We start from the raw sequence: 26874 nt of genomic DNA on the forward strand, positions 1-26874 counted from the left end.
ATGGTATTGGTAATATGCAGCAGGAAAGTTAATGCACGGTCACTGATACATAAGCATAGATCCCATCACTGTAGCTTTTCCCGGGGGGGGGCGCAGTTTTTCATCTTCGCCCTGGGCACTGGGTGACCTTGTCTCAGCACTGGTGCTGCCCATCAGGCAGGAAAAAAAATTACCTGTTTGCAATGTAATAAAACTTTGACAATGTTTTTTTTGTTTTAAGTTTACAGTCTTTATTTTGGTTATTTAGCAAAAAAAATTAAAACCGAGTTAAATACAACCAAAATAAAGCTCTATTTGTGTTTGGGTACAGTGTTGCATGACTGTGCAATTGTCATTCAAAGTGTGAGAGCACTAAAAGCTGAAAATTGGCCTGGGCTGGAAGGGAGTATAAGTGCCCAGTAGGCAAGTGGTTAAAGAGGAGCCTCAGGCTCCTTCAGAAAAAAAATAAGTCAGCCGCTACAAATGCTGTAGCGGCTGACTTTTAATTTTAGGGCACTTACCTGTCCAAGAATCCAGAAGTGTCCTATTGTAACTATTGGGTGCTGGCGCCTCCATCTTGACTAAGGGCTCATGCACACAGGACGTTTTTACAGCTGCTGTTAGAGGTGTTTGAAAAAACATTTTTTAACTGCCTCTAAAAGCCCCTCCATGATAGCCTATGTGTCATGCACACATAAACTGTCAGAGGTGTTTGGAGGCATAAGAATTTAGGGGCAGTAGAAAACACCCTGTGCTTCCAGGAGCAGTAAAAACGCCCCAAAAACGCATCTAAACGCATCAAGCTGCGTTTGACGTTTTCGGCTCTTTTCATTATAGCAAGTATTTTTTAATGAAAACGCCAAAGGCCTAGCGCCAAAGAAATCAAGAAAACGCGTAATAACGCTAATGTAAAAACGTGGCTAAGTGCTAAAAACACCAGTTTTTCAAGTTTAGCCACGTTTTTAGCGCTACTGTAAGGCTGGCATTTTTTAAATGTCCTGTGTGCATGGGCCCTAAGGAAAACCAGCAGTGAAGCCTTGAGGCTGGATTCACACTAGTGCGGTGCGAATTCCAGCTCTCTTATCTCTGCAAAGAGATAAGAGAGCTGTTGAGCAGATCATCTCCGTTTTAGCTGTGAATTTGGAGACCTGGGAGAGGGGGAGGGGGGAAGTGTATTGAGGAGAAGGAGAGAAATCCTGATGAGAAGCGAACACATCTGTTAATCAAATGCGTGCCCATAGAAGATAATGGGCCTGAATTCGCACCTGAGCTGCACCGCAATGCCTAGAAAACGCACGCGTTTTTTGGGCAATGCGCAGTGCGAATGCACCGCACATATGTGAACCAGCCTCATTAAAATCAATGTATTTTATAATGTTATGCGAATTGGATGCGGTTTAATCCGCACTCAATTTGCATAGGTGTGAACCCGGCCTGAGGGTTCACAGTGGGCTTCCTACTTTACAAAGCGCTTTGTGAATGGGCCGGTGTTCTATCAGAATATCACTACCCATCAGAAAATGCAACGGAAGTGACGTTGTGAACAAAATTGCTTATTGCGCATGCACTATGCGTTTCAATAGGTTTCCTACTGCGACAGAACACGAAGGCGGCAGTGGACATTTCTTTGAAAAAATGTGACAACTGATGAAACGAACATCCGCATGTGTGAAAGGGGCCTTATAGTCCTGTCCTCTTGTTTCTCAACTCCAGTCCTCAAGGCGCCCCCCAGGTCATGTTTTCAGGGTTTCCATTATTTTGCACAGATGATCTGATCAGTTTCACTGCCTAATGGCAGGAATACATGATAATAAAAAAAAAAAAAAGCGGGTGAAAATTTCCATTTTGCAAACAATTTTCTACTTGTTGATGCCCAGCAAGTAATACCCGATATTGATATTGTGAATGAAAAAGACTGATTGAAAAAAAAATGGAAAAATTGTGTCGTATCGTTTGCGAACAAACGATATTCTATTAGTTGGTGTGAAGGTTGTCCGTAAAACATCTCTTGAATAAGGATGAGCTCCGGCGTGTTCGCATAGAACACGTGCAGAGCCTGCCAGGAAGTCGGCACCCGCGCTGCGCTAATCACAGCCAGGGAGACATTTCTCTGCAGCCAAGCATCGGACAATGTCTGCCTGGCTGTGATTAGCGCAGCGCGGGTGCCGACTTCCTGGCGGGCTCTGCACGTGTTCTATGCGAACACGCCGGAGCTCATCCTTACTCTTGAACATTATCACGCATGAGTGGAACTAGTAGAAGACCCCACATTGCTCTAGTCCAGTCCGGCCCTTTGCCTTTATCCGGCCCTTGGGGTTCTATTTGTCTCTCTGATATAAGACACTATTCTGCCAACTGACACCAACAATGGAGCACCATTTTTTCCACTGACACCAATATTAGAACCACTATTTCTCCCAATGATACCAACGATGGGGCACTATTCCTCCCTCTAATACCAAATATGGTGATGTTTATGCCCATTGATGCCAGAAAAATTTCCACTGCCGCTGGTCACAGTCTGGCACCCCTAAAGTGTGAAGGACAATAAACTGGCCCTTTGTTTGGAGACCTTTGCTCTAGTCACTGCCTTATCTTTGTGGGTAAAGCCTCATACACACGATCAGATTTCCATCGGACAAATTGGTGGATTTTTGTGCGAAGGGCGTTGGCTGTGATCTTGTTCTGCATAAAGACGGCAGAACTTTTTCAGCCAACATTCACGAAACTACGTGTTTTGTTTGCTCTTTAGTGCCACCCTTTGGGAAACTTCTGCTATTGTTGTCTGATGTTTAGCATTGCTTCGGAGCATGCGTGTTTGTACTTTGGATTTTAGTGAGTGAGTAACTTGTATGGCGCTGACAAATGCGAACCGAATCGCCTCAAGGCGCTTGTATCCAGAGTCGTGCTGATCCTTCAGAAGAGATGGGTCTTCAGTTTTTTCCTAAAAGCCGGATGGTTTTCTTCCATGCGAATGGTTTTCTTCCATGCGAATGGTTGTGGGTAGAGCATTCCAAAGCCGAGGTCCTTGGACTGAAAATCTACGTTCTCCCTTAGATTTCTAGCGGGCTGTGTAGTCCGACGGATTTGTGTACACACGGTCGGATAATCCAACAAAACACATTTGTTGCCGGACAATTTGAGAGCATGCACAGCTAACATTTGTTGTCGGAAATTCCGACAACAATTGTCCGATGGAGCATACAGACGGTAGGATTATCGGACAATTGTCCCATCGTGTGTGTATGGGCCTTTAGTTACAGTGTCCCTCCCTTCCCTGTAATGTTTACCTGTCCATGTGCTTCTAGAAAAACATGAGTTGTATTTTACCTGGAGGGGGGTGTAACCCTTAGGACAAAGGCTGGCTTGTCTGGGATGCTCATGGCATACCTCACGCAGTATTTGTGCAGGGCGCATTCCATAGGCGGAAACCGAGGTTTCCTCCCGCTAAAAAAGAAAAGGGTTAGTTATTTTTGTCCAGCGTTTCCCAACCTCTCCCAACCCCGGGCGGGGGGCTGATCCGGGTGCAGGGAGGACGTTCCGTACAGTGGTGAGCGGTTCATTCCGTACAGAGCAGGTCGTTCCGTACAGTGGTGAGCGGTTCATTCCGTACAGAGCAGGTCACTCCATACAGGGTTAGGGGTCATTCCGTACAGCGGTGAGCAAGTCATTCCGTACAGCGGTGAGCCCATGGAACCTGGCGCTGTGTGCACAGTGTATGTAGTAGTAAGCATGCGTGCTCTGTACACTTCCTCAGCGTTTCCCTCCAGCTCGTACGGAATGAAGTTTTTCCTGCTCTCATTCTATATTCCGAGCCATGCGTGGTTTCCTGTGGAGATCACCTGCAGTGGCTCATCTTCCCTGTGCCAGTCTCCCCTGCAGGGGGGGGGGGAATCCAGCTGACGAGGGTTCAGCTCCCCATTGTCACAGGTGAGCCATGTGATGGTGGCACAGAGGTAGGAGCCCTCCTAATTACATTGGTGGATGTAACCAGAGAGGGTAATGTGTGGAGGAGGTGGGGTAGCCACTGATAATAAGTGTTGTATTGTTATCCTCCTCCAATTTGTTTAATCTGTTAAGAATAGAAGTGTTATACTCCACATGACACAATAGCGGAGTATAGAAGTTGTAACGTTTGTGGCTCGCTGCCAGATCCTAGTGAGCCATTGCTAGTGACAGGAGTCTGGCATACCTAAATGACACAATGTCATCCGCACACACACAAACACATCTGCTCCTGCATATGTCTTCCCATTATTAAGCAGCAATAACAAAAGAAGAAAATCTGCAGTTACTAGTCCACATTAGGCAGCCTGTGTTTCCTGATTTATGATTTACTACAGCAATCTGCTATACTATACATGTATGTGGACACAGAACATGAATCAATGGGCATTGTCGGTGTCTGAATCCCGCTGTGCTATCCACACTCAAACTTTGCTGAGCAGATCACGTTCCAGAAAAAGGATGACACGGTCACCTGGATTCTACCTAACGTAGTGTATTCTGTTCAGCTCTATACACTGTGTGTCTTTATTAGAACAATTGAAGCCCGTCCAATGAGTAGGTAGATGAGATTGACCAATCGGTGTATGGAGGAGGATGAGCCAATAGGGATGGTCTTTGATTCCACCATATGGAAAGTGTGATGTTACGAGGCAGAGCAGTGTGTAAAAGGCTCCTTTTAATAGGTGTGTGTTTTGCTTTCTCCCCGTTTAATGTGTGTTTGTCATTCGCAGCCGTTCCCTCCCCTGTGATGGAAGCACCCAGACAGCAGCAGCAGGAGGAGGAGGATACAACAAAGACAGCAGCAGTAGTACAGTAACAATAGAAGCAGCACTGCCAGCATCTAGTGAGTTTTTCTTTTGTCTTTAAGGATGCTTGTATTCAATCTTTATGACCAGAGGAGATCTATACACGTTCTGCATGCTTTGTACCTACTTCTAGATTGATGCTGCTGGTGCCTGTGTATTGCACTATATCTGCATCATCCCTAACCCCCTGTAGACTCGCACAGTACATGTCAGGTGATGTGTACTGCTAAAAAAAGCGCAGCTACTATTGCAATGTAACATGACACAGATGATCACAGGACTACATCAGGTATGACCCAGCTTTCACAGATGTGCACTAAAGATTAAAGTCAGTTGTGTAAATGATTGTACAAATTTATTAGTATTAAAATGAGAACATTAGTATTAAAATGTAGGGTTGTGCTGTGACTTTCCCCATTGGAGAAACACATTACAAGCAATGGATGAAAATAAAGGGAAACTAGAGTAAGTGCACGTTTTAAAATTACTCCTGCAAAGTTTACCTAAAAGCTGTTTTTAATGGGATTTTTGCCTTCCATGGTTTCACAAAGGCATTTTATATACAGTTTTTTTGTAGGCTGTCTTTTGAATTAGCTTTGCTTCAGACATAACAATCTGCACCCTTGCTTAAAGTGGAAGTTCACCCGCAAATTTTTTTTTAAGATTAGATTCATGCTCATTTTGTCTAGGGGAATCGGCTAGTTGTTTTTTTAAAAACGAAGCAGTACTTAACGTTTTAGAGAGCGATCTTCTCCGCCGCTTTCGGGTATGGTCTTCGGGTCTGGGCGTTCCTTCTTGATTGACAGGCTTCCGAAGGTCGCATCCATTGCGTCACGATTTTCCAAAAGTAGCCGAACGTTGGTGCACAGGTGCCGTATAGAGCCGCACCGACGTTCGGCTTCTTTCGGCTACTCGTGACGCGATAGATGCGACTGTCGGAGGACTGTCAATAAAGAAGGAACACCCAGACTCGAAGACCATACCCGGAAGCGGCGGAGAAGATCGCTCTCTAAAACGGTAAGTACTGCTTCGTTTTTAAAAAAAATAGCCGATTCCCCTTGACAAAACGAGCATGAATTTAATCTTAAATTTTTTTTGCGGGTGAACTACCGCTTTAAAGTGGTTGTAAATGCTTAGGCCCCATAAACACTATTAGATTTTCTGCAGACTTTTGTCTTTAGATTTACCAAAACCATATAATATGAGATCAAAACTTAAAGTGATTGTAAAGGATCTATTATTATTATTATTATTATTATTATTATTATTATTATTATTATTATTATTATTAAACAAACAATTATTATTTTAACAAACATGTCATACTTGCCTCCACTGTTCAGCTCGTTTTGCACAGAGTGGCCCCGATCCACCTGTTCTGGGGTCCCTCGGCTGATCCTCCCTGCATTAGATAACCCCCTGGGTGAAGCGCTCTCCCAAGGGGGTTACCCGAGTCATACATTAGGCGTCCATAGCCGCCGAATGTATGACTCGCCCCCCGTGCCCATGTCATTGGAATTCATTGACAGCAGTGGGAGCCAATGGCTGGGCTGCTATCAATCTATCCAATCAGGACACGAGACACCAGCCGTAGCTGATGGGATGGTCCCCGAGTAGAAGAAAACCGGGCTCAGGTAAGTAAAACGGGGAGGGGCTGGGGGGCATAGGATGCATTAAGATGAAAAAGCATGAGGGTTTACAACCCCTTTAAGAGTTTGAATTTGTATGCAATCAGGCAGGCCCTTGCACTACGTGGTTTGGTAAATCTAAAGACAAAAATCTGCAGAAAATCGAATAGTGTGCATAAACCCAGTAAAGTCACTAGCATCGGGTGATACACAACGATGAAAAAAATCCTTCTACATAAGTTGTACCTCCTCTATCTGCAGTCTTCTCCTCACGACATTTATTCAAAGTCCAAAATGTATTAAGGTTTTCAGAAAAATGGGGATGTAGAACTGAAGTTACACTGCAGAGCTCAGTGAGAGCTGATTGCAGGGAAGGGACACCCCCTTTACACAGGAACAGAGCTGAGGCTGTAATTCAGCTGGAGATCCCTCCCCTGACACCCTTTTTTTCCCTCTTGGTGTCATGAAAACTTGCCAGAAGTGACTCATGCTGATAGCAGAGGAACAAAGCGGCAAACAAAAATGACACCTGGGGTAGATTTACTAAAACTGGTGCACTCAGAATCTGGTGAAGCAATGCATGATTGCCAATCGGCTTCTAACTTCAGCTTGTTCAATTAAGCTTTGACAAAAAAAAAAACTGGACGCTGATTGGTTTCTATGCAAAGCAGCACCAGATTTTACACTTCGATTTTAGTTAATCGACCACTTGGTGCTCTTAACTGAGACAAGTACACACTAAAGAGGGCTATGCTTTGTTCAGATTTTATGTCTGAGGCCGGGTTCACACCTATGCGAATTCAGTGCGACTTAAACCGCATTATAAAATACATTGATTTCAATGAGCCTGGTTCACATATGTGCGATGCATTCGCACTGCGCATTGCCCAAAAAACACGTGCGTTTTCTAGGCATTGCGGTGCGGCTCGGGTGGGAATTCAGGCCCATTATCTTCTATGGGCACGCATCTGATTCGCAGATGCTTTCTCTCATTCTCCTCAATACACTCCAAATTCGCAGCTAAAACAGAGATGATCGGCTGAACAGCTCTCTTCTCTTTGCAGAGATAAGAGCTGGAATTCGCACCGCACAAGTGTGAATCCAGCCTGAGGGTTAGAAACACTTTAAAGCTGAACTCTACACGGATCTAAATTATATAAGATATTATATTAGACGTTATGGCAGTTCTTTTTATCAATAAAGTACAACTAAATGCACAACTTTGCTTTCTTTTTAGTTTTGGACATAGTAGAGGGGGATTAGAACACCTGTCTGTGTCCCTGTTAGGCCCCTTTCACAGTTGTGCAACTTGGGACGGCAAACTCGCATGACAAGTCGTACCCCATGATTTCCAATGAGTACCATTCATATCTGTGCGACTTCAAAGTAGTCCTTGTACTGCTTTGGTCCAACTTTAATGCAAGTTAAACAGGCATTCCCTGAAATCGCGGCTGCAGAATCGTGATAAAATCGCAGTAAAGTCGTGTGAGTAGGGACTTGGGGAGATTCATCCTCTGTTTGTCCTGGTGGCTGTTATCGCTGACAAACCACGTGAAAGAGAATCCTAAATTTTGAGTTGTCACCAGAACAGGAATAGAGGGATACTAGTTCCAGTTAGTAAATGCATAATAATATTTACATTGACCAATACATAGTAGATAGTGGTATATGAAAATCGCACTCTCTTAACTTGACTTGTGTAGGATTCAGCACATGATTGTTAAAATGCATTCATGATATACCAGTACATGATCAGACTGATTTCAATGGCATCTTTGTCTGCTTTTCATGGATGAATCCTTTTAATGGGGTGTGTGAATCCATGCTGTGCTAGGCTCCTATAACGTGGAGTCTATCTATGCGTTAAGGGCACATCTTTTATACTTCACAGTGGAAGGTGCACTTTGGGTGTCTGTTGTGCTTCATTCCAGGAATCACGAGGAGTGTTTGGAATAGGGTTGCCACCTCATCCCTTTAAAACAGAACACATATTAATTACACAGGTTCTGTGGCTGATTAAGGTGGTAATTAAACTCACCTAATGCCTTATCTGCATTAAATTAGCCTCAGAACCTGTGTAATTAATATGTGTTCTGTTTTAAAGGGATGAGGTGGCAACCCTAGTTTGGACACATATGGACACTGATTTATTATCCAGGTTTTTTTAGACACTAGCGCAGCAATCTCTTGTTTTTATGTTTTTACACAAATGTTCTGTTGTGTGATTCCCAGCTGCTTTTTTTTTTTTTTATTATTTTTCACCTGTGCAGTTACTACATTTTCTTTTCAATCATGATACTGTTGGCATGAGCGATTTCATGAAAATCGGGTTATTAAGATTTAAATTGTCTTGATGTTACGGAACTCTACGCGTTTTGTGGAACATGTCCACTCATCAGGAGTAGGATGTAAAATATCATCTAAAAGATGTAAAAATGATATGATGGAACGAATTCCCTAGCTTGAAAAGATACGTCTAGGGCCGTGAAAGCGAACCTTGGCACCCCAGATGTTTTGGAACTACATTTCCCATGATGCTCTACTACACTGCAGAGTGCAAGAGCATCATGGGAAATGTAGTTCCTAAACAGCTGGGGTGCCAAGGTTTGCCATCACTGGTCTAGGGCAAGAGCCCAGCTTCTATGTGGGGAAAGGGGGGAACATCAGGTACAGTGTCTGACCTGGGGCTGAGGCAGGAGCAGCCCATATAGACCACAGGAACACCCGAGAGAGGGGTCAGGATTTCCGCATAGTGATGCATGTGAAGTGTATAATTGGGGAACACATCTGACCTGCACCAATCTGAAAAAATTGCGTAGCAAGTGTATATAAAATATATATTAATATATTATCAGAGAAAGGTGCGGGGCTATAAAGAATGTGTCCAAAATCCCCTAAAAGAGCATGATGGGTGTATCGATATTGTGTATATGTATACATACTCATACACACATATATATCACACACACACACACACAGCATGAATGAACACTTCTTCTTTTTTTTTTCAATCCCTCATCTGCTTCAGGGCTCACAAGTACGAGTCAATATGCATGGCCTATAGCCTGGCAGAGGAACTACTCACAAGCTGGAGCGCCAGGGGAAGTGTGGGATAAGGTAGGTAAAATCCTTTTTATTGATACCCTTTGCATATATAAGCATTTAAAGTGATTGGAAAGGTTTCCATTTTTAAATAGCAAACATGTTATACTTGCCTGCTCTGTGCAATGGACTTGCAGAGAGCAGCCCTGATACTCCCTCTTTTGGGTCCCCCGCTGCTGCTCCTGGCTCCTCCCTCCGCCAAGTGCCCCCATAGCAGGCTGCTTGCTATGGGGACACGTGTGTGTGTGTGTGTGTGTGCTCGCTCTCGAGCCCAGCTCTCTGTGTCCAAAAGAGACACAGAGAGCATAGTTCAGCCTTGTCACTTGCTTCCTCCCTATTGGCTGTGATTAGCAGGAGCCAATGACACTCACTGCTGTGTTTGAGCCAAAGAGAATGGAGGGAGCCAAATGTGCACAGCGCTGGATTGAGATCGGGCTCAGGTAAGTATAAGGGGGGGGAGAGCTACATGCAGAAAGATGTTGCATAGAATGCATTAAAGTACAAAAATACTTTCTGCCCTTTAGAACCACTTTAAGTTCAGCTTTAAGGCAAGCTGCTACAGGATTTTTTTTGGCATGTATAAAATGTTTATTTAAGCAAATGTATACATTTAGTAAAGTACTGAATTTATTTAAAACCTAATTTCAAAAACCTAGCAACGTCAAACTAAATAAAATGGATTGAAAAACTTTGTTGTTTGCCTTAACCACTTGCATACAGGTCACTTTCACCCCCTACCTGCCCAGGCCAATTTTCAGCTTTCAGCGCTGTTGCATTTTGAATAGCAATTGTGTGGTTATGCAACACTGTACCCAAATACATTTATTATTTTCTTCACACAGAGCTTTCTTTTGGTGATATTTAATCACTGCTGGATTTTTTTTTTTTTTACTAGGAAAAAAGACCATAAATTTAGAAAAATTAATAAAAGCTTTTCTTTAGTTTCTGTCAGTAAATTTTGTAAATAAGTACTGTATTTATTGGCGTATAACACTCACTTTTTTACCCTGAAAATAGAGGATAAACTTTGCCTGCGTGTTATACGCAGGGGGCTGTGGGAAGTTTTTTTTTTTTTTCCTGAAACTTCCCTCTTAAAGTTAAAGTGCGTGTTATATGCAGATAAATATGGGTAATTTTTCTCCTTCACTATTGGGCGCTAATGAGGTGGCACTGATGGACACTGAAAGGCAGCAGTGACTGGTATTATTGATTGGCACTGGGGGGCTTTACTGTAATCAGGGCACTGATGATCAGTGCCCTGATTACATGTCCGGGTGTTCCTACGAGGAGATGAAGCAGACTTGCTCTCCATCTGCTCTTTACAGAGATCAGGGTCACGGCATGGTCGCATTGCGTGCCAACGACCGTTCTGGGTGCTGTGATATGACGTCCACCCAGAACAAGAGCTGCACCATCCCTCTGTCATTTGATGGTGGGCAGGCAGCAAGCAGTTAAAGAGGAGCTCCAGGGTCCTGCAAAAATATTCTAGCTGCTGACTTTTAATATTGGAACACTTGCCTGTCCAGGAATCCAGTGGTGTCTTCACCCAAGCCGAGTTTTTTTTTTTTTTTCAATCGTCTAGCAGGTTCTGCTGTCACCATCTGCCCTAAGGGAAACCAGCAATGAAGCCTTGCGGCTTCACAGCTGGTTCCCTACTGAGCATGCACGAAGCGCACTGCACTTTGTGATTGGGCTGGCTGCAGGGGAGGGAGGAGGGCTGAACTTCTGGCTGAGTTTGCCGTCACAAAACCAGGTCCCCCCCCACCCTAAATGTGACAGCTGAAGGAGGTAGACAAGCGGAGCATCCCCTTTTGGATGGAGCTCTTCTTTAAATTAAATTAACAATGCCAGCTAAAGATATTGTGCCAAAATTGCAGCCAAACATTTTTGTTTTAGTTTTGAAACAAATTTCTTCTGTGAATGTTACTGCTGTCCAAAAGCCTATTGGAAAAGTTTGCACCCTATCTCTGTAACAATAGGATGAAAATGAAAGGAGTGAGTGTCACCGTGACACAAGTAGTAGTAGTAATAATAATACTGAATAGATGTGTTTTTGTGTCTGCAGAGGAGATATTTTTTATGACTTCCTGTCCGGACAGGAAATGGAGGGGGAAGCTCCCCATTAGGGACACAGACCCAATAAAAACCTGAGAGGGGTCCCAAACCAATCCTATTTTGTCCAAAACTAAATAAAAAATGTTGTAGTTGGGCATTAAAGTATAAGTAAAGGCAGTTTGTTTTGTTGTTTTTGTTTCTTTGCTCTCCGTGTCCCTTTTGGGGAGATTCACCTTCTGCATTTGTTCCGGTTACTGTTTTTAACGGACATTAAAGAAAATCCTAAATTTAAGGTTATCCCCAGAGCAGGATTCTTCCAATGGGGGTCACTATTACTGGAGAAATCCAGGTAGTTCCTAATTTTGGAAGGATTTCCTTACTCGCTCTTTTGGCTCTGAGACAAGACGTGAAGGGAAAAGTTTCAAGTCCTGAGCTTCTAGTCAGGCATTAAGAGTTACACCCGGCCCCTAAACACACCCTCGTAAATTGTTTCATTAAATGGCACAGCTTATCTGTGCCCATCAATGCAGCTTCATGAGATCGGCCAGGAAACAGTGGGAAAGGGAGAGGAAGAGGATAGCTGGCCGGATCACACAGAGAGGTGATCTCCTTTTTTGACACAGATTGGATGTAAAAAAAACACCGACTGCTGTCAAACAAAGTCTGCCTCCTGGACCCACTCCTATGTTGGACGTCAGCCTACTTCAATTTCCCCGCATTGGACCACTGTTCTGTCTATCATAGGAGCCAGTCAGGAGGCTGGACTTTGTTTGACAGCGGTTGGCATTTTCAATCACCAAATGCAAGCAGGCGAGTTGAAATTTGGAAGGCTGATCTAGGCAATGTGATAAATTGACAGTGATTTAAAGTAAGATCTTGGCTAATTTCCTATTGTCCTCTTCAGCGCACACACATGCGCAAACGCACACACACACACACAAACTTCACAGAGCAGGTGTCATGTACAGTAGAAGGTTGCAAGTGTAAGGTAGATTTAATAGTAGCTGTGTGTAAACCGGCTATTCATGATTGCAGAAACAGGTTGCAAGCACAGAAGACCCACCTTCCATTTATGAAAAATTAATAGATAGACAAAATTACACTTGACATGAAAATCTGATATTTAATGCATATAGTATGTAAATTGGTGGTTTGATCTTGGCTGTTTTTTACGGTTACATCTTGCTATCTTCTGCCACATAGCTCATCCTTCTTTTTTAGGCCCCTTTCACACGGGGTTCATCTGCTCATCTGAGGAGTTTGCCAGCTCAGCGGGAGATCGCTCCGCTGAGCCGGCAGGTGAGAGGTCTGTCTCTGCTCACTGAGCGGGGAGGAACCTTTTTGGAGCCCCGCTGATTTCAATGGGAACATCTGACCCGTTTTCATTAGATCTCATCTGATCCACCAGAGGGATGGCTGAACAAATCGCCATACGTCTGTTTTTAGTGGATAAGATGACAGGTGGGTGTCAGCGGACACATCTCCGCTGACATCTGCCTGCCCATTGGAGTCAATGGGTGGCCCGCTCGGATACGCCTGGAAAACGGACAGGCGGATCCGACCGGGTTTATCGTGTGGGAAAAAAAGTTTGATTTTGATATGTTTTTATTCAAAAATGTAATTTGGCTAATAAAAAAAAATCAAAAGTCTGCAACATTTTATGTACAGATGAATTTTAATATACCACGATTTAGGGCCCTTTATGAAAACTTTATAGTGCGAACACATCTGTCATTTTTGATCTTACAAATGCTTCCACAGAAGAGGATGGTAAACCTTTTTCTTTTTAATTGTAGGTTTGCAAATATACACAATGCTGAAGTGCATAGGTTGTAATGAATGTATAACATGGCATCATCAGAATCCCTGGATCAAGACATTCCATTGTTCAGCCTTTCACCATTCTGGGCTAGATGCCTAGTAGGATTTGTTTCTTTTGTGTGCTTTGTAAACAGTTATAATGGCAACTTTGTGTTTGATGACTCGGAGGCCATCATCAATAACAAGGTAAGGTCTGACATGTTTACTATGTGTCCAAAAAGTTATTCATTCTTAACCACTTCAGCTCTTGTACCTTTTATATTCCTTAAAGGGGTGGTTCCCCCTAAAACAAATTTCTAACAATACATTCGTAAGACAGCTTACACTGGGGGTAGGCTGGCTTTTGTTTTGTTTTTTTTTAGTACATACCTCGATATCGTCATTTCGTCCCTTGGCGGTGGGCGTTCCTAGTTGATTGACGTTCCTCCGACGGGCACATACGTGACGTCACGACTTTCCGAAAGAAGCCGAACGTCGCTGCGCAGGCGCCGTATAGAGCCGACTCTATACGACGCCTGCGCAATTATGTTCGGCTTCTGTCGGAAAGTCGTGACGCGCAGTATGCGCCCGTCGGAGGAACGTCAATCAACTAGGAACGCCCACCGCCAAGGGACGAAATGACGATATCGAGGTATGTACTAAAAAAACAAAAGCCAGCCTACCCCCAGTGTAAGCTGTCTTACGAATGTATTGTTAGAAATTTGTTTTAGGGGGAACCACCGGTTTAAGGACTTAGAACTTTTTATATTTCTGCTGTGGACCTGTTTATTCAGTCGGTGATAACTTTGCATTTAAACCAAAATATCAAAGTAATAAATACATTGTTGTCTTCCTAAAAAAATAAAAATAAAACAAACTGGGCTAAATTTTGAGAATATTGTCCTACATATAGTATAATTCTGTATCTGTAATTTCTAAATAAAAACCAAAGGTTAATTTTATTTAAATCTGACAAGCCAACTGTTGGATGGAAGCAATCCTACAACTCAACAGCTGCCCAATCACTTCCACAGCCCCCACAGTTTGCCCTCCCACCGCCATTTTTCCTGGGCTTTGCAGTCCTATCTGCAGACCTGGAATCTGAATGGCAGGTGCTGCCAGGTAGAGGACAGGAAGACTAGGGATCATACACAGTGCCTTGCGAAAAGTATTCGGCCCCCTTGAACTTTGCGACCTTTTGCCACGTTTCAGGCTTTAAACATAAAGATATAAAACTGTAATTGTTTTGAAGAATCGACAACAAGTGGGACACAATCATGAAGTGGAACGAAATTTATTGGATATTTCAAACTTTTTTTAACAAATAAAAAACTGAAAAATTGAGCATGCAAAATTATTCAGCCCCCTTAAGTTAATACTTTGTAGCGCCACCTTTTGCTGCGATTACAGCTGTAAGTCGCTTGGGGTATGTCTCTATCAGTTTTGCACATTGAGAGACTGAAATTTTTGGCCCATTCCTCCTTGCAAAAACCGCTCAAGCTCAGTGAGGTTGGATGGAGAGCGTTTGTGAACAGCAGTTTTCAGTTCTTTCCACAGATTCTCGATTGGATTCAGGTCTGGACTTTGACTTGGCCATTCTAACACCTGGATATGTTTTTGTGAACCATTCCAATTGTAGATTTTGCTTTATGTTTTGGATTATTGTCTTGTTGGAAGACAAATCTCGGTCCCAGTCTCGGGTCTTTTGCAGACTCCATCGGGTTTTCTTCCAGAATGGTCCTGTATTTGGCTCCATCCATCTTCCCATCAATTTTAACCATCTTCCCTGTCCCTGCTGAAGAAAAGCAGGCCCAAACCATGATGCTGCCACCACCATGTTTGACAGTGGGGATGGTGTGTTCAGGGTGATGAGCGGTGTTGCTTTTACGCCAAACATAACGTTTTGCATTGTTTGATTTTGGTTTCATCTGACCAGAGCACCTTCTCCCACATGTTTGGTGTGTCTCCCAGGTGGCTTGTGGCAAACTTTAAGCAACACTTTTTATGGATATCTTTAAGAAATGTGTTTCTTCTTGCCACTCTTCCATAAAGGCCAGATTTGTGCAGTATACAACTGATTGTTGTCCTATGGACAGAGTCTCCGACCTCAGCTGTAGATCTCTGCAGTTCATCCAGAGTGATCATGGGCCTCTTGGCTGCATCTCTGATCAGTCTTCTCCTTGTATGAGCTGAAAGTTTAGAGGGACGGCCAGGTCTTCGTAGATTTGCAGTGGTCTGATACTCCCATTTCAATATTATCGCTTGCACAGTGCTCCTTGGGATGTTTAAAGCTTGGGAAATCTTTTTGTATCCAAATCCGGCTTTAAACTTCTCCACAACAGTATCTCGGACCTGCCTGGTGTGTTCCTTGTTCTTCATGATGCTCTCTGCGCTTTAAACGGACCTCTGAGACTATCACAGTGCAGGTGCATTTATACGGAGACTTGATTACACACAGGTGGATTCTATTTATCATCATTAGTCATTTAGGTCAACATGGATCATTCAGAGATCCTCACTGAACTTCTGGAGAGAGTTTGCTGCACTGAAAGTAAAGGGGCTGAATAAATTTGCACGCCCAATTTTTCAGTTTTTTTATTTGTTAAAAAAGTTTGAAATATCCAATAAATTTTGTTCCACTTCATGATTGTGTCCCACTTGTTGGTTGTTCAAAAAAAATTACAGTTTTATATCTTTATGTTTTGAAGCCTGAAATGTGGCAAAAGGTCAAAAAGTTCAAGGGGGCCGAATACTTTCGCAAGGCACTGTATGTTTGCTGATCTTCACTAGGTAAGATGAACACAAAAGCGATGTGCATTACATCACTTCAAGGTTCATCTGTCACTTTCTCCAGCCACCATTAGGCATTGCATATGTCAGCAGCAGCGGGCGCGGCTTACACGCACTCCCAGTCAGAGGAAAGTAATCTCTTCCAAAACAAATGGAGAACATTCACCCAAACGTCCAATACACATCCATGTGTGTCTCTGGACTTTTTGTGTTTGGTGTTAAAATATAAAAATACACACACACACACACACACACACACACACACACACACACACACACACACACACACACACACACACACACACACACACTGATGACCTCTAGGGGCTTTAAAAGTATTGCCTATGGAAAATTTAGGGTACTGAAGTTTGTTGCTGTTTAACGGGTAGATGGAATTTCAAGGCTTGATATGTTGGGAATCTATTCACTTGGTGCAACCTCATCTTTTATATTTTACAAATTGGATAGCCTATTTTTTTTATATTATCACAACTTTGTTTTTTAACAAAGTGTTGTGCTAATATTGTGTGATTTAAAAAAATAGGAGCCGATACAGTTTTATTCTCTTTAAGGTCTTTGCTTTCAGAAAATATATACGGTAATGTTTTAGGGGTTTAGTAATCTAAATGTGTGAAAAAACAGCTTGACATCAAAACTGATATGCATTTTTTTTTGTTCTCAGTTTTAAATATAGCGTAGAAGTGTTAGAAACACTTTCAGGTTTCTGTTGCTATGCGTGTCCCCAACAGAAAGGTCTTACCTTGTTCTGCAGACAAAATGAGGGGGCATTTTACAGTAGTCATCAAAACAGAAGAGGCAATACTGTATATTCCAATTTAGACACTTCTAGTGACGGCTGTCATTTTGGTGAGATTTCCCTTATATGCTTTGTGCCTTTGAGGGAAACAGATAACGATAAAAACCCTTACACTAGGCCGTAACATATTGCTATGACTGCCTCTCTTGTAGAGCTGCACGATTAATCGTGAAATGATCGCAATCTCGATTCACCCCCCCCGCGATCTCCAGGCCCGGATGACTCGCGATTTTCGGGTGCGGCCATAGGAAAGTCCCCGGCTTCGGCCTAGCTCCGGAGCAGCGCCCATCTTGGTTCACCCAGCGGCAGCTGTCTCGTCGGGGAAGTGGCGTTTCGTCGCCGCCATCTTGCTCCACCCCCACACTCCTGCACAGTAATGTTAGTGAGGAAGGGGGCAAGCGGACATCTTGTTACACCCAACAGAGTTTTAAATTCACAGTTATTTTCAACACAAAACGGAGCTTATGTGCTTAATACAGTATATAAAAATCTGACAGACTGTTTACATGTTACATTTTAAAAGCAGCAGCAAACCTTGCAAGTTTGCTAATGTGACAGAACACCTCTGATTTTCACATTTAACTAAATGTGAAAATCAGGTGTTCTTTCACATCAGCAAGCATGTAAGGTCAGCAGGTTTGCTGCTGGTTTTTAATTTAACATGTAAACGGTCCGTCAGATTTACATATACTGTATTTAAGCACATAAGCTCTGTTTTGTGTTGAAAATAACTTTAAATACATTTTTGTTTTTGAGACTCGTGATCTTCATTTTATGCAAATCACGATTCTCATTTTCCCCAGAATCGTGCAGCTCTGCTTACTAAGAGCTGATATTTTGGCAACATATACTGTATACATATGTTTAAAGGGGTGTAAATAAAGGCCTGCAGAACACCCACTCAGTGCCAATCAAACCCACAGATCCTAAGCAGCACCAACAGAGACAAGAATAGTAAAATATTTTTCAATATACACCATTAAGCAGCCATTTAAAATTAAAAGGAAAATAAAAACACGGTATAAGAATAAAAACCGTTCGTCTCTGTAGTATTAAATACACAAACAGCGCTAAAAAATCAATGATGGACTCGTGGTAAAAACCACTGAATAAAGTCTTGGATGTAGTGAAGGTGATGTAAACAATCCAAAGTGCTGAATGGTGTTTCAGTAGTGGTAATCCTAGCGTGCACCTTCCACCAGGGAAAATGATGATCTCAATCCACCACGTGATGCACTCTCCCCAAGGGGGTTAAAACTCACCAGAAGACTGAAAAATCAGAGCCTTAAGTAAGCGAATACATCAGCCACTTTGTCACGGACCATCTCCAGCAGGTGGGACAGCAGGCACAGGAGCTCCACACAAGGCCATAAAACAAGGAACAGCAATATAGTGTAATCCTGTTCATTAATCCAAGTAGCCCATACACTGAAAGCCTCCTTAAACCTATCTACGTACATCAAATCACAATAAAATGAGCATAAATGTGACCCCAGAGGGCGCTATCACCAGATCCAGACATCCATGGAGAGCAGGGGAATCCTTGCAAACACCGTAGTAGCTTCCTAGTCTGAGAAGCGGAGTGGGTGAAGCGCACACGTCACTTCCGGGTTAGCGGGGATGTCGTGGGTCACGATCTAACTGGCGTTTCATCTAACGACTTCAACAGATTGACGATTTTTAATGAATTCATAGTTACTCTGGCAACTTGGCAACTGTGTTTGCTCTGTGGACTGCTATGATTGGCTGTTTGACTATATTTCAGGCTTTTAGCTGCTATGAAAAATGTATTAATTAGAAACAAGTGCTATTATGGTATCCAAACAGTGAGCGCAACCTATGTAGCAAACGCTGCTGAATCCCTATTGAGAATAATTATTATAATTTCAGATACTTATTACAATGTACTACATTTGACGGTTTTCTGGAATTACCTGCTTTCCTCCATATGTACATGAATTTTGAGTCTATTGGATTAATTCCATTCTCTCCTAAAGGACCTAGTTGGATCACTGTAAATTAAACATTTCTTTGAGCACACACAAATTACGCTTAAGTGATTGTAAGTGTGTTTTTTTTTTTTTTTTTGTGTGTGTGGTTTGTTATAAAAAAAAAACGGCCTTATACTTGCCTGCTGTGTAGAATGGAATTGCACAGAGCAACCCCGAAACCTTCTCTTCTTGGGTCCTCTGCCAGCACTTCTCGCCTCTCCCTCTCCTTTTTCCATGGTTTGTACTTGTGTGGCTATGTCCCCATGAACCTTGCTGTCTACATCTATGGACACAGACAGCGAGATCTGGCCGCGCTCCAACGCCATCGGCTTTGATTGACAGCAGCAGGAGCTGTTACCTCACCAAAGCCTGTGTGACCAGGAAGTGAGGGAGAGCTCATGGGGGGCATAACAATAACTAAAAAAAAAAAATCTACCTTAATGCAAAGAATGCATTAAGGTAAAACCTTTTTTTTTTTTTTTAGGCTTCATAGCTATTTTAAAGGAGCACAGTTAAAGTATAAAAGTTCTACTGTAAATAAAACCTGAGCCTACAACCCCTACACTCTACACCAGGGGTAGGCAACCTTAAAAAGGTGGAGATCTACCTGAACAAAATGGAGAAAGCAAAGATCACTATGCACAGTGATTTAAACCTATAATTACCATACTACAATTGCATTGCCACGGCAATCATGGGTTTAAATCCAGTATTGAGGCAACATATTGCCTCCTCACCCACCTGTCGAACATACTCGGATTTCTTTTTTAATTTCATTGTTCTGAGCCCCCTATCAGGCTGCTTTTACACTGATGTTCTGCAGTTTACGTGCACTGTGGGTGCAGTGCATTCATGTCTTTCCTGGGTTAGCTGCGCTTTGCAAAAGACTTCTATTATATCCTGCAGGTGTGGTGCGCTTTCTAAAGGCGCACTGAAAATTCCTGCATTCAGAAAGTACACCAAACCTGCAGGTTATAATAGAAGTCTATGGCTAAGCGCAACTAACCCAGGAAAGTCGCAAATGCACCGCACTGCACCCACGATGTTGGTAAACCCCAGCACATCAGTGTGAAAGCAGCCCTATACTATTATTCCCAGTGTATTGCTTCACACTTACCCAAAGATCTCTAATGCATATAAATGTATACACACACATAAGTGTTCCTACATAGTAAATAAAAAATATATTAAAATGTATTAAATGTAGCCCAAACTTGCATATAGACATGATCGATTGCACACATAATGTAAAATTGATTTCAGTTTCTTCAAGGTAGTCTCATATAGACATGATTAATTGCACACATGATGATGTAAAATTGATTTAAATTTCTTCAAGGTAGTCTCATAGTAGACGCATGGTAGCTGTGACAATGCATCGATATAGAACTACGGACCAAAACGCTGGAGGAGAAAAAACTCAATTATTCTCTATGCAGATGGTTCACATCTCCACTCCAAGTCCCCTGAAGTGCAAAAAAGTTCTGGCGCTGTTTTTTGTACCTTGAATCGGGCAGATTTGAGCATTTTTTTTTGTGTGTTTTTATTCCCATAGAAATTAATGGAATTGCGTCATTCGCATTTTTTCTGTGCATTTTGTCTCATGTTTTTGTGCGATTTTCTGCTTTAAATGATTTTTTTATTTAAATAGTAATAATATATGAATAAATATAAATACAGAAATAACTAACAATCATTATAAATAAATCATGTGTAATACATAAAGTGTTTATTAACTTAAAAATAAACCGATCCTGTTTCCTTAAAGCATGTTATACAGCACAAGGCTTGTGCTGTATAATTTGGCCCCTTCTATCACCTAAGAAAAAACCTGGCTGATCCTGCCTGGCTATATCCCCCCCCCCTTTGTAAACGGACCACTGTTCATCATGGCTGCTGAGCCCTGACACCATGGTCAGTTTATGTGCCTCCATCATCCGCAGCCCTGCTTTGTCCTTCTGTTGTCCTCTCCCCCTCCCTGCCTGTCTGCTCGTGTCGGCGTTTGCCCCTCCCCCTCCTGCTGCTTTTATAACTACAATATAAACATCCCATCCCCTCTGTAGCATATTGTTGAGTCCCTGTGCCCGTGTTGTATAAAAAAATATGCCGATCTGTACCTATATCAGAACAGGTCCTGGTGAGCTCTGTCCATCTTCTCTCCCCCTCTCTCTTTCTCTTCCTCTCCTTCCCGGCTGACATCTTTGGGAGTGCTTGGCCCTGCTTGCTGGAGCTGTCAGATGGGCAGAGAAGAAAGCCAATAAGTCACGTGAGCGCCGGGAACCACCCTGATATAGGTTAAGATCTGCATATTTTATATATAACAAAGGCACATGGGGACATATTATGTTAGAGGGGATAGGTGTTGTGTGTGTTTTTTTTTTTTTTTTTTTTTTTTTTTTATAGTAGCAGCTTAACAACCACTTTAATCCCAAACCTTACAAAATATTTATTTTAATAATAAACACCCAAACCCCAAAAAATATATTAATAATGTATTTATTTTTTGTTTTGGAATTTATAATTTTTTTTTTTTTTTTAAAGGGTTAGGGGTTAATTATTTTGTTATTATTACCTAGTATTCATTTATCGAATTGATTTATTTGTGTTTTTTATTTTACATGTATTTATTCCTTTAGTAGTATTAACACCCTAACAAAAAATAAATAACCTCCACTCCTAATCCTAACCTTAAAGTGGATGTAAACCCGATTCATGAAATTTGACCTAGGCACATAAATCTGCAAAGTTTACTTTTTTCTCTTCAAAGCCCTAAGTCCAGTGTCTTTCTGCTGTTGCATTTTTCTGTTATCAGCATGATAACTTCTTACAAGTTCTCTGACATCTGCGATAAAACCAGCCTGAAATTTGTGTCGTGGGTGCTATAAATAGATTAGCAAAGAGCTTATCTTGTCATGGCACAGCTCTGCACATTCCTTCCTTCTGCTGCCTATGTGGAGGGGGGGGGGGGTGCCTTTTTTTTTTCCCAATCGGCTGTCACACAGTGCCAAAAATTCACTCCTACTGTTGAATGAGGAAGTGGAACTTCTAACACAATGTTGGAATTCTAAAGAATATGTATAAAAGCTGAAGACCGCAGACATACATGTAAAACTTATGTAGGGAGATTTGTTTCATCCCTGTGTATCATCTGAGGCTGTTCACTTCACTGGGTATAGGGGATGGTTTACATCCACTTTAACTCTAACCCCTAACGGAAAAAATAAATAAATGAATGAATATTAAAAATAAAAGCTAATAGAAAAGGTAAAAAAGCTAAAATATCTAGCAACAAAGAATGCAACAGATGAGCTTTCACTATTGGCTAATAAAAACCGCCAAAGCTCAAATTTGTGCATAAAAACATGCCAAAATCACGCATAACACTGTAAAACCGCTCAAAGCCACTATGCTCAGGTGTGAATGCAGCCTTAAGCCAGGGATCGACAAAATCCGAGGGCGCCAGGTCGCAATTGCGACAAGAAATTGTGACCTGGCGCCCACCGGTAATTGAGGCCACGGCCTACAAGGCCGCGGCCTCTGTTACTGGCCGTCGCGGGCCAACGATCGATCGTGCGGGCCGCGAACCGGCCGGTAATTGAGGCCCGCGGCCTTGTGAAGTGCCAAGCTTCCTTCTGTCACCTGCGCCATCTGGTGGTGGCCGTTGGCATTACAAGTAAAACAGCAGTTCTAATATGGAATTTTTCACTGCCATCTCCTTCCCTCTAATTAGAACCCCCAAATATTATATATATTTTTATTCTAACGCCCTAGAGAATGAAATGGCGATCGTTGCAATACTTTCTGTCACGCCGTATTTGCGCAGCGCCTTACAAGCGCACTTTTTTGGGGGAAAAAATACACCTTTTTTAATTAAAAAATAACACAACAGTAAAGTTAGCCCAATTTTTTTTTTTATATTGTGAAAGATAATGTTGCGCCTAGTAAATTGATACCCAACATGTCACGCTTCAAAATTGTGTCCGCTCGTGGAATGGCGACAAACTTTTACCCTTTAAAATCTCCATAGGCGACGTTTAAAAAATTCTACCGGTTGCATGTTTTGAGTTACAGAGGAGGTCTAGAATTATTGCTCTAACGATCGCGGCGATACCTCACGTGTGGTTTCCGTTTACATATGCCGGCGCTACTCACGTATGTGTTCGCTTCTGCGCGCGAGCTCGACGGGACGGGGCGCGTTTTCTGGCTCCTAACTTTTTTATCTGGCTCCTATTTCAAGCAAATTTGTTAAACCCTGCCTTAAGCTTCAGTCAAGTAACTGCGTCAACGCTTCTCTTAAAATCAGCAGATTAATGATGATTCTGTGTCGTAGTCTGCTACTGTCAGAAGGAAACTGTTTTTTTTCCCCAAAATAGTGATCACTCGCTCACAATAACTTCTGGCAACAGGGTGACGGGCAGAAGCAGGGGCCATAGCTGTGTAAGCAAGCCAATGAGCAGTCAGTCATAGCATATATAGCACAGGAACCAAGATTACATCATGATTGTATTATCCCAGGGCATCATCTTAGACCAATAAGAATACATTGACCCTGTATTATAACTGAATAAACATGTCACCTGTATTGTAACTGTATAAACATGTCACCAGCTTCCTTGAATAGCAGAGCGGGCTCGTGTATTAACTGACACACAATGACATAAGATTGGTTCGCTGATCCAAAAGTAACTAAATTCAGCTACGTTTTTGTCATGCTATTGGTAAGGTTCATTTAAGGCTGAAGTTTAGGTAATTTTTTTTTTTTGTTGTGTGGGGGGGGGGGGGTAGTTCTTTTCTTCTCTACGCTTCAGTGACATTACTTACCTGTCCTGGAAGCCCATCTCGCATCATGCAGGCATGCCTGGATCCTGGAGGAATCTTCACTGCAAGGGTGCTATGTCCTCTTTCTTTCGGCTGTCCTCCAGGCATCGACTGTGATGCTGTGGAAAAAGTTCCCACCTCTTCTCTCCTTTTTTTTTTTTTTGTTTGCTTTCTCCGGTCGACACTGTAAGACCGATCTGTGAATAGAGGAGAGTCTGAGTCACAATTCTCTCCTCACTCGCAGATCGTGCTACAGGCAATGAAAGAACATTTTTTTAGAAGAGGAGGAAAGAGGGGACAGGTCCTCATCTGGAATTTTTTCCCACAGACGCATCCCAGAAGCCTGAAGCTATTAAAGTGCTAGTAAAACTCTAAGGCTGCATTCACACCTCAGCGTACTAAATCACAGCGTTTTGTCCCGCGAATTGCGGCGACAAATAGCGGCGTTTTGTACCGCGATTCTCAGCGACAAAACGCCGCGATTGTGAATGCAGCCTTCACCCTCTCTAATATTTCATTAGCACCTACAGGTAAAGCCTATGATATAGCTAGCCTGTAGGTACAGTCTCCTAAACGTACACCATTTAAGAGGACATTCACATCAGCATAGCGATGACGTCACTGCTTTCAGGGCACACTGTGTGCCCTGAGGCAGAGGTCTGTGCCGCGGTATTTAATCCCGTAAGATGCATGTAAGTGATGTAATCGCAGCCCGGCCATTCAAATGGCCAGGATTGTGAAACCGTTGGGCAGACCAGGCGAAGATGGTGAGCCCCAGCAGTGGTGATAGCTTAGTGCTGGAGGGGTCTGTTTAAAAAAAAAAAAAAAAAAGCCTACCATGAAAGTGATAGTATGTGGTGCATACTAGAACATTATGGCATACCACTGCAGGGGACTAAAAAAAAAGCGAATAGACTTTTCACTAATGCTTTAACCCCCTGTGTACTGCAAGTTCAGGTACAGGAAGAGGCTGGGGTACCCTACAGTCAAGATTTTTTCCCAGCATCGAGCTGCATGATGTTGGGACATCCTTCATTACAGGTAAGTAATGTCACTGAAGCTGTAGAGCAACATTTGAAATCGGCTAAACTTCAGCTTTAATAAGGCTATAAGACATTTGTAAAGGCCAGTAATTCATAAAAATCAATTGTTCTGACTGCTGTAAAATACTGTTATTGCACATCTATCATTGCTGTATGTGCCACCAGAATTCATTGAATTTCTACGACATTATACAGGATCAACATGACATTTTTTTTTTTTTTTTTTTTATGCACAACAAATTGATTATATTTTTTTTGGTATCCCCTGTTTATTTTGTCAGTTTTTATATTAGAAATATACAGTACTAAATTACACAAATGATATTGGTGCAGTAAAATATTAATTTTTCTTGTTGTTATAGGACCTCCGAGAAGATGCATCGTTTCAGTGATGTGTGGCTCCAATGATTTTTGGGGGTACTAAACTCAGCAGCAATGCTAGTCAATAAGTTTATAGGGCCACTCACAGTTTTAACATTCAGGTAAGTAATAATCTATTTATATTTTTTTATATCCGGTGTTGTTCTTGTAAGCTACGTATGATTACAACGTTTGCATATCTGTTAACCTGTAACTCCAAGGGCTGCAAACATCTATCCCGATATTGGATAACCTGGGGTTTAAGGCGGTCTAGTCTTTTCACAAAATTGTTTTTAATGCTTCAAATCACTGGACACGAGGCAAAAAACTGTTGAGGTTAAAAATCTATATAATTTAAATTGTGGTGGATACCACTACATTGAGAAATTATGCATTGCACATTTTTATATATTTTGTATGTGTGCTGTTGTTTTTTATTTTTTAGGTTTCTTGATTAACCTTTTCACTTCCAGTGATGTAAAACCTACCTGCCACAGACATGCTTCCAACTGGCTCAGCTCAGTAAGGTTTGCATTGCTGGCATTCCTCATTCTGCTATATGCTCAGGGTCACTGGAGTAATTGTTTAGACAGACTCTGCTAATAAACAAATGGTTGTGATCAGTGGCTGACATGCTGCTGATCACGGCTATTTACAATGAGACCACCACACCCCCCACCCCGTGGTGATCATTATGTGGCTCTCACTGCAGCACTGCAGCCTTCTCCTCATCCGCCAACCAGCTTCAGCTGCTGCTGCAGAGGGAGCCACAGGGGGATCAAAACCTCTGCCAATGGTTTCCCCCAGTTGCTCTTCCTGCAGTGTTGATGACTTCCTCTTCCTCACCCTTCCGCCAGCTTCAGCTGCATTAGGCAGAGGCCAGGGCACCAGACACTAGGGGCACATTCACATCAGGTGGCATGCGTTATGATGCACATAACCCACATGTGCTGCTATGTGGTTGTACCAAGCACTGCTGTCCATTGTTACAATGCATCACAGTACTTTGATGATTATTATTATTATTATTATTATTATTATTATTATTATTTATTTTTTTTTACTTTCAATCAACCCTATGTTCATTAGCACATTGTGACATGTTGACACATGTTGTACTGCATTGCAATAAAATGTAGGCCTGCATCCTCTTCCTTTTGTATATATATAAAAAAATAAAAAAAATATACCAATTCAGTGCCAAAATGTTGGCCAACCTTCAGATTGCTTATTTACAGTTTTGTGTACCTTCGATTTTCACAGTTTCTCAAAAAAGGCACAATTTTTTTAATTTAAATTTTTTGATAAACATTTTCATCTTTTTAACCACTTGCTTACTGGGCACATATACCCCCCCCTGCCCATATGAAATTTCAGCTTCCGCACTGCGTCACTTTAACTGACAATTGCGCAGTCCGTGCGACGTGGCTCCCAAACAAAATTTACGTCCTTCCCCCCCCCACAAGTAGAGCTTTCTTTTGGTGGTATTTGATCACCTCCGGCGATTTTTATTTTTTGCGCTATAAAAAACAAGAGCGACAATTTTGGCATCTCAGTGATGCGCCGGGCACGCACACGCCCCCCAGTGGCTGAAGGCCGTATATAGACGGCCTCCCGGCAATTGGCATCCACACTGCGGCCGTATATAGTCGTACGGCCGTCAGGAAGTGGTTAAAT

The 26874-nt window shown here is 42.3% G+C and overlaps 1 protein-coding gene across 1 annotated transcript in view; it reads left to right on the plus strand.

Moving 5' to 3' along the window:
* The first annotated feature begins 3738 nt into the window (after positions 1-3738).
* TMTC4 (transmembrane O-mannosyltransferase targeting cadherins 4) overlaps positions 3739-26874 on the plus strand; it is a 132736-nt gene continuing 109600 nt past the window's right edge. Inside the window, 6 exon segments of the mRNA XM_040336162.1 lie at positions 3739-3909; positions 4719-4831; positions 9450-9538; positions 13375-13585; positions 25200-25295; positions 25297-25319. Coding sequence (XP_040192096.1) covers positions 13418-13585; positions 25200-25295; positions 25297-25319 — 287 coding nt within the window. The 5' untranslated portion in view covers positions 3739-3909; positions 4719-4831; positions 9450-9538; positions 13375-13417.

This window comes from Rana temporaria, chromosome 2, assembly GCF_905171775.1.
Source record: "Rana temporaria chromosome 2, aRanTem1.1, whole genome shotgun sequence".
Classification (NCBI taxonomy): Eukaryota; Metazoa; Chordata; class Amphibia; order Anura; family Ranidae; genus Rana; species Rana temporaria.